The following is an 11,971-nucleotide window of genomic DNA, read 5'->3' on the forward strand; positions in this document are numbered from 1 at the left end:
CACACATAAAGGTCGGTATGGAAAAGGTCTTGGTTCAGATTTTCATTTCTGTTATAGTCAGATCCTTCTATCCCTGGAGTTCCTCTTAAGGTCAATGCCCTATTTGGGTTAATAGAGGTGAGTCCATTCCCTTCACATAGCCTATGTCCGAACCATTGAGAGAGGTCAGCTTGCAGGGTTACTCTGTTGTCCTTCCCTATGCCGCTGCTGGCAATTACTTCACTATCAGAGAACCTAATTATAACCCACTGGTGGGCCAGTCCTCCCGTGGGGATGGCCCAAGAGGCAAGCCATATTCCTATGAGTGGGAGAAAGTAAGCTTTAGGGGTCTGTCTGGATCCTTTCGAACCCGCCATTCTCGAGAGTCTTCTCCTGGTGCTTGGGCTACCTTGGTGTGGGAGAGGTGTATCCAATATGGCTTCTCAGCTACTCAAACTGCAGTGGGGGTACTTAGCAGTACCTGGAAGGGCCCAGTCCATCGAGGCTCTAAGTTCCCCTTTCTGTGGTTGAGGATCCACACCCACTGTCCGGGCTCCAACGGCTCAAGCGCTGTGCCTCCTCCCTCCAGGTGGCGGGCTTGCTGCAGGGCACGCACCTCGCTCCGGATCTTCTGCAGCGTCTGCAATGGCCTAAGGAAGTTGTGATTAGAGACTTCTATCTCTTCCTTAGTTAGGCGGGGAACCAGGGGTATAGGTTGACCAAATAGTATTTCAAAAGGGGCCCAAGTCTTAATATATGGGGTACATCTCACACGGAAAAGGGCAAAAGGGAGTAGCTCCACCCAATTTTCGCCGGTCTCTTTCTTTAACTTTACTAGAGTTTCTTTGAGGGTTCTATTCATCCTCTCTATCTGCCCTGAACTCTGGGGTCTATAAATGCAATGAAGTTTCCAATTAATCCCTAGCCTGGCCACTAATTCTTGTGAAACCTTAGAAACAAATGCAGGTACGTTGTCAGATCCTATGGCTAGGGGTACCCCATATCTAGGTATAATTTCTCTCATTAAAATCTTACAGACTATGGAGGCCGTCTCTCCTCTTGTGGGGAAAGCCTCGACCCACCCTGAATAAGTGTCAACTAGGACTAGTAAATACTTGCAGCCCGACTTCCCTCTAGCTATTTCAGTGAAGTCAACTTCCCAGAGTTCTCCTGGGGTATTCCCTCGATATCTCACAAAGCAGGGCAACTTCCTGTTTTGTGCATTTACCTGAGCACATGCCCTACACCGTGAGGTGATCGAGTGAATTACTGCTCTGAGGTGTGGCCCTAGGTAGTACTTTCTAATCAGTTGCTCTAACTTATTCTGACCTAAATGGGTGCTGGTATGGATATCTTGCACTACTTGCCTTACTACCCCTTGGGGCAAGTAAATCCTAGTATCAGGGAGTACTATCCATCCATACTTATCTTTTCTTCCACCTAATTTGGTTCCCTCTTGCTCCTCCTCGGTGGAGTATTTGGGATCCAGTGGCAATTCTGGCTGGGGAACTAGGGGGAGCAAATTGTCACCTTGGCTTGTTGCAGTCTCCTTGGTGGCAGTATCAGCTAAAGTATTTCCTCTTATAACTGGGGAATCTCCCTTCTGGTGGCCCCTGCAATGTATGATAGCAACTTTCTTGCGTAGCCATATGGCCTCCAGGAGGGTGAGGATCTCCTCACGATTTTTAATGTCCTTGCCTCCTGTGGTCAGGAGGCCCCTTTCCTTGTAGATAGCTCCATGGACGTGGGCAGTGGTGAAGACATAGCGGCCGTCAGTATAGATATTGACGACCTTTCCTTCAGCTAGCCTTAGGGCCTGGGTCAGTCCTATTAACTCCGCTCTTTGTGCAGATGTTCCTTTGGGCAATGCCTTTTGCCATAGCACCTTATCCTCTGTGGTCACTGCTGCTCCTGCATACCGCTGTCCATTTTTGATAAAGCTACTCCCATCAGTAAACAGAGTCAGATCTGCCTTTTCATAGGCTTGGTCTCGCAAGTCTGGGCGGGCCCCGGTCACTGTGTCTAGGACCTGGGTGCAGTTATGAACAATCTCAGCATCTGGAATCGGTAGCAAGGTGGCCGGATTCAAGGCAGTTGTCTTAAGGAACTGCACTGCTGGAGGATTCAATAGTTGGGCCTGATACTGCGTCAGCCACGCATTTGACAACCACCTGTCTGGGGGTGACCGCAGGACTTGTTCTATATAATGTTCACCAATAACTTGTATATCCTGTCCCAGAGTTAGCTTGCTCGCTTCCTTGACTAGCAATGAGGTGGCTGCAATGGCCCTCAGGCAGGCCGGCCACCCGGAAGCAACCGGGTCAAGTTTCTTGGATAAATAGGCTACGGGTCTCTTCCATGGTCCTAGTGTCTGACTCAATACACCTAGGGCTACTCCTTCTTTTTCTGCTACAAACAATTGGAAAGGCTTAGCCAAATCTGGCAGGGCCAGAGCTGGGGCAGCTACTAATGCTTCTTTTAATGCCTGAAAGTCTTGTCTCTCTTTTTCAGTCCATGCGAATGAGTCCTCTTTGCCCCTGGTTAGCTCATGCAAGGGCCTCACTAGTTCTGCAAAGCCTAATATCCACAGCCTGCAGTATCCCACGGCCCCCCAGAAATTCACGTACCTGCCTTTTGGTGGCCGGCTCTGGAATTTGCAGAACCGCCTGGATCGGTTGACTGGACAGAGTCCTCTGTCCCCCCTGCAAGTTGTACCCCAGGTAACTTACAGTTTGAGTCACGATTTGGGCTTTCTTGGCGGAGACCCGGTATCCCATCCTCTCAAGGTCCCGCAGCAGATCTAGGGTGGCTGTTTCACATTCCTCTTGTTCTTGAGCTGCTATTAGAATGTCATCTACATACTGGAGGAGAACTATGGTGGGGTGAGATTTCCAAAACTCCTGGAGGTCTTTACTGAGGGCCTCATTAAAAATTGTAGGTGAGTTTTTATACCCCTGGGGCAGTCTGGTCCATGTGAACTGCCCTACTAGTCCATTTTCGGGGTCGTTCCATTCAAAGGCAAAAATCTCCTGGCTCTGAGGAGCCAGGGGTATACAAAAGAAGGCATCCTTCAAATCTAAAACAGAGTAATAAGTATGCGTTGGGGGCAACGAGCTTAACAGCGTATATGGGTTGGGGACAATGGGGTGTATTGTCTCGACTCGGGCATTCACCTCCCGCAAGTCCTGCACCGGACGGTAATCCTGGGTTCCAGGTTTCTGGACAGGCAACAAAGGGGTATTCCATGCGGACTGACACTCTCTTAGAATGCCTGCCTCTAGCAGGCGCCGCAAGTGTCTCGTAATCCCTTGCCTGGCCCGCGCTGGTACAGGGTACTGTCTTATTCTGACTGGGCTTGCTGTACTGGACAGCTGAACCAGCACTGGTGGCTGGTGGATGGCCAGCCCAGGCGGGTTAGTTTCTGCCCACACCCCTGGTACCTTTGACTGCAGCACTTCGGAGACTCTGGCGTCCCCTTGCCTCTCTTCCTGGAGTGCAGCCAGCAAGTACTCCTCAGAGAGGGGAACTGTTACCTCCACGCTGGCTCCTGCCGCGGGGTCTTCTTGTTGCTTGAAGGTTATAGTGGCTTGGAGCTTCTGCAACAGGTCCCTCCCCAGCAGCGGGTATGGACAGTCTGGGATAACTAAGAAGGAATGAGTGATCGTGCCCCGACCCAAGTCCGTGATTCTGGCAGTTGTTCATGGGTAAGCTTCTGCTTCACCCGTTGCCCCTACAATCTTGGTGGTTGCCTTCTGAATTTGCCCTCGGGGCTGCTTTAGGACGGAATAAGTGGCTCCCGTGTCGACCAGGAAGTGTGTTTGCTTGCCCTCGACAGTTAAGGTGACCATGGGCTCCTGGGAGCCAACAGGTATGGAGCCCTGGCCCCGTCAATCCAGAGTCTGGAGGAGGACTTCCGGGCCATGTCTGGGCCCTTACTTGCTCCTCCTAACTTTGGGCAATCCCATTTCCAGTGTCCTTTCTCCTTACAGTAGGCACACTGGTCTTTGTCTAAACGCTGTCTCTGACCTTTCTGCTGCTTTCCACTTCCTTTTCCTTTCGGAGGTGCCTTCTGTGCCTCGACCAGGATTTTGGCCACTTCTTTCGCTCTCCCTACTTCTGGGTCATCCCTGTTTATATATACTTCCTGTGCTATTTCTAGGAGCTTGCTTATATTTCTCCCTCAAACCCTTCGAGCTTCTGTAACTTCTTTCTGATATCTGAGGCTGCCTGCGTCACAAAGGCTATATTGACTAATCTCCTGTTTTCAGGTGCCTCTGGATCTAGTGGGGTATACACCCTGTAAGCCTCCCTCAAGCGCTCTAAGAAAGCCCCGGGCGACTCATCTCGTCCTTGCACAACTTCACTGACTTTACTAAAATTAGTGGGCTTCCTAGCTGCTGCCATGAGACCCCGCAACAGAGCCCAGAGCCCGGCAATATTGGAGGAGCGCTTCCCTCCCACCACTCGAATTTGGATCCCAGTTAGGAGGTTGGGAGGGCAGGATACCCTCTAGCTCTAGCCTTCCTCCCACAGTGGCCCCCTCCTCCCCCATAATGGCTTTTGCGGCCTCTCCCATAATTCTATCCCTTTCCTCTGAGGTGAACAAGGTGTGCAGAATCTGTTGGCAGTCATCCCAAGTGGGCTGGTGTGTCCTAAAAATAGTTTCTAAAAGGGAAATTAACCCCTGCGGCTTCTCTGAGAAAGGGGGGTTCTGGTGCTTCCAGTTGTATAAATCACTGGTGGAGAAGGGTACAGATCAAGCGCGGGGGAGCCCGCGGCGCATCCGGCGCGGTGGGGGCCTCTCGCAAGGGTAAAATGGCCCCTCCTGCCTGAGGAGGTAAAACGGCGGCCACTGTATCTGCCCTGTCGGGGGGCCCGTACCTTTACTATACTGAGTGCCGCCACGAGTATGAGGCGGACTCTGGACCCCTCTACCCTCCTCGGAGGAGTCTGGCAGGTGCTGGGTTGGATACGGGGGTGGAACAAGGGCTGGATCCAGAGGATCCTCGGGCTGACCGGGCAGTACGGGGTATAACCTGGGTCGGGCTGTAGTTACAGTACGTGACCCCCCCGCATCTGGTTCTTCTCTCACCCCTGTGTCACCTTTCTGCCCTGTGGTTACACAGATTGCCCTCTTCCCCCCCTTATTGGCCTGTATACATTTCCGAATGTATCCAGGACGTTCAGTGGCTATATCCACCCAGACATCAATATAGACAAACTGATCAGGATGGGGCACCCGATACACTGTGGCCCGAACAGCAAACAAGAGGGGGAGATCAAAAGTCCCTTCGGTGGGCCACCCCACGTCAAAAGTTGGCCACTCAATCTGGCTGAGGGTCCGCAGGAACTCCGGGTCGGGCGGAGGCCCACCATATCCACTAGCCCGCCTCTGAAAATCAGAAAAGTTGTTCAATAGACAGTCGAGGGGCGACCTAGGCACTGATCCATTCTGGCCCATCCTGAAGTGCTGGACAACCTTAGGGATTTCAGAAACAAGAAAAGAAATGACCAGAGCTAACACAAAACACGTAAACAAACGCCACAACTCCCTACCATGCACTCTCCTCTCGCACAGGCGAACCGCGGTTCTCAGGCCTGCGTTCTCTCGCAGCGCAGCGCAGCGCGAAGTGGAACTAAACACAAAGCGACCTAGTCGCCACTCCCGAGGGCGTCCCCTCTTCCGGGAGCCCCTGGGTGGTATTGCGGTGACGTCTCACCTACCACTTCAGGGTCAAACAGTCTAGACTTCCAAACCAAATGTAAAAAAAAGGATCCTTATTACTTACGTTCGCTCGAGCAGCTCACCCAGTCTCCGAATTTAGATTTTAAATCTCCGCTGGGGCCTCCAAATGTTACATCCCGACCTCGCGAGCAAGAAAGGTCGGAGACTGCTGGGTAGTCAGAGGTGTTTTATTGGCCAAAGTTTCAAAGTTTTACCTGCGCAGGGGCGAGCTCTCGGGGTGCCTCCGGAGACACACGAGTGCCAAAATGGCTGCAAATGAGAGTCGCGCCTAACGCATACAGACTGGGGTTCTTATAGAAGCGAGCAAGCAAGCAACTTCCAGAAGCAGAAGGTGGCAGTTAGCTATTGGCTCAGGGGCTATACCAAGGTGCGTGATCTGACCAAGGACTGGTTACTAGAGCTCGTGGACAGCTTGTGATAGTGTGGCTGATTGGCTCTTAAACCTCATGCTGTGGTTGTGGTCTTTTTACCCGCCCCCCCGCCTTGGCGTTCCAGGAGCTGACTTAACACAATCAGCTCTGTACCTCCTTTAAGTGCACCCTGTCCTTATGGTCAAGCGAGCAGCTAAAATTGAGAACAATCACTTCCTCATTTCCCTGGCTCCTTCACTTTCTTAGTCCATCCACCTCTTTTTCTGATGACAGGATCCTGATTTTCCAGTGGTGGGGTGGGGGGCTGGTATTTGTCATCTCAGCCAACCAAGGAATGTTGAGCTAAATCCCAGCTCCGGAAACAAGTCCAGATTGGTCAAAGCCAATTGGGCACAAGCTTTAATCTGGGCATTAGGAATAAGACCAGGATTTAAACAAGAACCATAGGAAGAGACCGTTTTCTTCCTCTGAATCAGTGCAGGGCTGCTGAAACACGTAGCTTTATGAAGGTACCCTTGGGGCCAAAGGGCCCCTCCCGTGGACAAAAGATGAAGTGAACTCTGTAGAAGAGCACTTTACTTGTGATTTTTTTCCTGAGAAAGGTTCAGATTTTGCGCTCTATGGGTAAAATTACATATAGATAAATATTTGTTGTAGTATTGTTCATTATAGAAAAAAGGAAACATTTTAAAGATTCAACAAAATAAAGAAATGGTTAAGTAAATCACAACATAATCAAATGGTAGAATACGATATTGCAATAAGAGAAGATCTGTACATACTAGTAAATAAATTCATATTAAGTGAAAAAAGATGCAAAGTATTCCTACTTATATAAAAACCTAAAATGTTAACTCCTACCCCCACAAACTCCAAACTAAGTTCTAGAATATCTGTGTATGTACAGGCACAGAGGCAATCTGAAGAAATGAGAACAGTGGTAACCTCAGGAAAGGGAAAAAAGATTAGGTGGGAGATTGTATTTTCCAAAGGTGGCCACACCAGTATATCTCTCTCACCCCAAGTGCTCTTTTTACCATGTGAAGTTGACACTCCTTTATTGAGAAAGATAAGGTGGATTTGCCTCAACTAATCAGATGCAAAATTATGCTTGGAGATAGTCAATGCTAGGTCATAAAAAACAATAGGTCCCCTTGGTTGGTTATCTATCTATCTATCTATCTATCTATCTATCCATCTATCTCCTTTCTTTAACACTCTTCACACCCCTTAAGACAGCCAGTAGGTTTTGAGAAAGCCCAGGCTACTTAGAGGGACTGATATGGGTGTGGTGCCCTGAATGAGGGAGGAGCCACAAGAAATGCCTGAGGCTAGGTAAACAAGCTAGTACTTTGCATGAGGACAGATTTCCCCACCCCCAGACAGAGACATGGTAGGAAGAAACCTTGCACAGAACATTCACAGGCTAGTGAAATGTTTGGATAAGAGAAAAGTCCTCCTACTCACCATCTGGTCCCTGGGTGTGGGTGGGACCAGGTGACACAGTACTTGTACCATGAAGGTCAACATGGTGGCAGGGTGAGATGCACTCTTATCAGTCTAGTCTAAGAAAAGGAGAGGATTGTGGGATTGGCTGGTGAGGGAGGGTAAGGTGGGGGGGAGGGTTGCAAACCTTTCCTGAGTGCAGGGAAGTTTGGGTCAGGAGATTTAAACCAAGGGAAGGGAGAAATATGTGCCTCTTTCCTTTGGGACTCACCAGCACAGATGTGTAGGCTGGAGTGTATGTGGAGTCAGCTGGGTCCTGGATCCATGGGATGATGGCAGTGTTGGCTCCACACATGCACCCCAGGAGGTAGCTTGAAGACAGAGAGCTATTCACTTAGCAGCCTTGGGCTCCAAAGGACAGATATGCATGGGATGGGATTTCTGGGCACTGTTTCTGGTTCTGTAGATTGCTGGGGTTTGTCTGAGTTTTGAGGAAGGGATAAGCCTGGAACTAGGGAGTCCTTCATCCTCCCAAATTGTGCAACATTTTAATAAAGACCTCTTTCCTTCCCCACCAACCTTTGTTTTTGGAATTTGTCTGTGGGTGACACTGGGCAGCTGAATCCCACTTTTGTTCAGTAACAAGGCTACATATAGGTGTTCCAGCCAACAGTTTCAGCAGAAGTCCCAGCTAACCACTATAGGTATGAATGAACAAGGTTTCAGATAACTGTACCTTCGAGACTTTGAGTCTTTCAGTTTGTACCCCAGACATCTTATAGCAGAGACTAGCCATCTTTGTGGAATTCAGCTACCTGTCCTGCCTGAGTTTCTGACCCTCAGAAACTGTGAGCATAGTAAAAGGGGTTTTACATGCTAGATTTGGGGCAATTTGTTATGCAGTCATAGTAATTCAATGTACTGATTGTCCTTATTCTAGTGAGGCAGCTCATTGACCAGCATCTGTATTGTTGTAACAGGGTGAAGCCAAAGAGCCCCCCCCCCCGCCAAATGGGGATTTGTAATGGGGTCCAGAACTCAGGATGTCCAGGAAACATTAGAAAAATATATATAGGATGTCCTCACACCCACAAGTCTGAGCTAGGGGATGGGACACATGGAGCAGGGCCACAGAGAACTGTTTTGCATAGCAACAGCTTTGCAGCTAACCTCCAGCATGGTCATTTAACATATCTGTAAGTTTTAACTGGTTTCATGGAAATGTTAAATAGCTATGGTCTTGCTTTGAGCCAGGGGGATAGGAGTGAATTTCACCCAGGATGTAACTGGGAAGCAACTCCCCCTGGTTACAGTGCCTACGTGAGAGCTTGGAGATGATTGGCTCTATGCCATGGGGCCATGTCTGTCCAAACTTACTATGGCAGCCCAGTAAAGCTGGAAGAATATGGGAATGTTGGCAGATGTAACTGATTGTGGGAGGAGTCAGAAATGGGGCTGCAGAAAAAGATTTGTGCTGGGATTTAAAACCAGGCCCAGCAGCCATGCTGGGGCTTTTTAGGAACATGTGACTTTAGTGAAAGTTGGGACTGTGCAGCTTTAGGGTGCTCCCTTTTTGCCATGTGGCTTAGGAAGTAGGAGAGACTTTGCCTGGAAGAAAAGGAGTAAAAGGATTCTTGCTGGTGGGCCATGAGAAGGTGCCACATGGTTTTGAATTAACTGGAGATCATGGCAGTGACACAGCTGATGGTGCCATAACTGAGGGGCTGCCTGAACCACAGACTTATACTTCTTTTCTTGAGATATGGTACCCCAGACTGGGCAAAGAGAAAAAGGAAAGAATGTGCATTTTTGGGTATTCTAAAGGATTTTAGTATTTTTAATGAAGACATTAAGTCATTATTCTAAGTCTGTATAACTTTTTAAATAAACAATCCCTTTCCTTTTCACCAATCTCTGGCATTGGCGATGTCTTTCCCTGGTGGCAGGTAAGGCAAACCTAGTATGGCAGAGTGACCCCTAGAGCACAAGGGTGGGTCCATTCAGTAACAGTATATCATTCACACCCACCACTCCGAGTCTGTTCTGTAAAATAGTGAGCCTTCTGGGCCCAGCTGAGCATTGTGGTTCCCTGCCACCCATTATTCATTACTTGTTTAATCCCATTATGCATGTATAGCAGTTACAAAATTATTAACCTACATCCCTATGGGAAACTAATTTACAGTGTTTACATTTTTGTCTTTAGCCTGAGCTTTTCTAGTCAAAATATCATTTTCCAAATTATTCGGCTCAGTCCTTTTTTCCCCCAGGAATCTACATAATTTCTCTTCAGTCCTTTCAACACTCCTGCCAGGTAGGTACTGCTAACTCTACTTTAATGAGGGAGGTTGACCAATTTAAAAAATGGGCAAAAGACTTGAACAGACCCTTCTCCGAGTAGGATATACAGTGGGCCCAGAGACATGAAAAGGTGCTCAGAATCACTAGCCATCAGAGAGATGCAAATTAAAACCAAAAGGATATATCACTTCACACAGTGGTGTTTATGACCATCATAAACAAATCAACAAACAAAAAGTGCTGGAGAAGACAAAACCCTAGTGCACTGTTGGTGGGGAAGCAAACTGGTGCAGCCACTGTGGAAAACAGTATAGAATTTTCTCAGAAGACTAAAAATGGAACTGCTTTTGACCCAGGAATGCCACTGCTGAAATTATATACTAAGAACCCTGAAACACCAATCCAAAAGAACCTATGTCCCCCAATGTTCATAGCAGCACAATTTACAATAGCCAAGTGCTGGAAAGAACTTAAGGGTGCATCAGGAGTAAATGGATCAAAAAACTATGGTATATATACATGATGGAATACTATGCAGCAGAAAGAAAGAAGGAGCTCCTACCCTTTGTGACAGCATGGATGGAACTGGAGAGCATTATGCTAAGTAAAATAAGCAAGGTGGTGAAAGACAAATACCATATGATCTCACCTTTAAATGGAACCTAATCAACAAAACAAATAAGCAAGCAAAATATAACCAGAGACATTGAAATTAAGAACCATCTGACAATAACCAGAGGGGAAGCTGGAGGGGATAATGGTGGGGGGAAGGAAGGGTTTTCAGGAACATCTGTAAAGGACACATGGACAAAACCAAGAGGGGATGGAAGCGAGCGAGAGAGATGAGAATGGCTGGGGTTGGGGTGAGGGCGGGGGAGTTGAGGGGGCACGTGCAGACAACTGTAACTGAACAACAATAAAATGATTAAAATTTTTTCTGAGGATCCTAAATAAATAAATAAGTAAATAAATAAGGATGTATGTTGAAGCTCTAAAGGTTAGGGGACATGCAGGTGGGAAGGATGAAAGGCAGGAATGCTTTGCCGGGCTGTCTTCTGCTGCTCCCATGGCTGCTTCCTGGGGGGTGGCTTAGAGCAAAGCCCCACCAAACTGTGAAGTGTCCTTCATGATCACGTTGCCTCTGGGCTGCTTCTGGCAAGCACCACAGAAAGACCCTCTGTCTCTTCCTCTTGCTCCATGCAAACATTTAGCTGAGGCCACACATACAGGGCTCCTGCTCCCCTGCTCCTGGGGAATGGAGGAGAGGATGGCTATGGCCAGGTGGCCCAACCCACTGTGTCTGAGCCCCACAGTTTCAGCTGGTCCACAAGCCTTGCCAAGAACCTCAGGACTTCATTGCCACAGACAGCAGGGCTGGTGTGCAAAACCTGAAAAAGACTAACACAGCACTTTCTTTGAGCATTGACTCCTGGCCAACTCATCTCACACATATTATGTGAGCACTAACCCTCATCAAGAATGCTGGAGTATTTTCTAGTCTCAGCCTTTTTTCCAAAACTCTTCAAGAGATGCCACCTCTTGCTTCCTTTCCCTTTTCACTCCAAAGATTGTTTTATGCCAGTCAATCAAGGCTACAGGGTGAATCAAATAATTCATTCCAGACCTAACAAGCATTCTCATTGCTCATGAACAGGCAGAAATAGCCTGTCCATTTGGCCAAGGAGTCTGATGCTACCTGGGAGGTGCATCATTGTGGCATTTCTACGGCTGGGCTGCTATTGTCAAGTGTTTTAAATAGGCAGCACTCTTCTCTTCACACTGGGAAGGGGGAAACTAACCACCTTACCAACCTCTCCGTAAAGAATTCTTATTGTCAGATGTAATAACACATGAGGGAGGGAGAGACGTGGTAAGCTGCCCCAGATGCTACAAGCTGGGTATAGGATGGGCGCTGGAGTAGAGAGTTTCTCCCAGTGAAGGTCAATTTTCAGGACTTATTGAGGACCTTAACCTTTGTGCTAAATCTGCAAAGAAATCTCCAGAAGTTATCAGAAATGTTGAGCATTACAGTAGAAAAGTATTTTTTGTATGTGTTCATTTTTGTTGCTTCTGGTAACTATTTAAAAAGTGAGTCAGTGGACAATGTAAGGAAAAACTCATCCCCAGA

The 11,971-nt window shown here is 48.1% G+C and overlaps 1 protein-coding gene across 1 annotated transcript; it reads right to left on the bottom strand.

The window, feature by feature from the left end:
- Positions 1-430: 430 nt before the first annotated feature.
- On the bottom strand, positions 431-3,827 carry LOC128627777 (uncharacterized). Its single transcript, XM_053667369.1, is given in 2 exon segments — positions 431-2,590; positions 2,592-3,827. Coding segments are annotated over 2 exon segments (3,396 nt in total).
- Positions 3,828-11,971: the final 8,144 nt, after the last annotated feature.

This window comes from Artibeus jamaicensis, unplaced genomic scaffold, assembly GCF_021234435.1.
Source record: "Artibeus jamaicensis isolate MK-2021 breed Jamaican fruit bat unplaced genomic scaffold, CSHL_Jam_final contig_468, whole genome shotgun sequence".
NCBI classification, from domain to species: domain Eukaryota; kingdom Metazoa; phylum Chordata; class Mammalia; order Chiroptera; family Phyllostomidae; genus Artibeus; species Artibeus jamaicensis.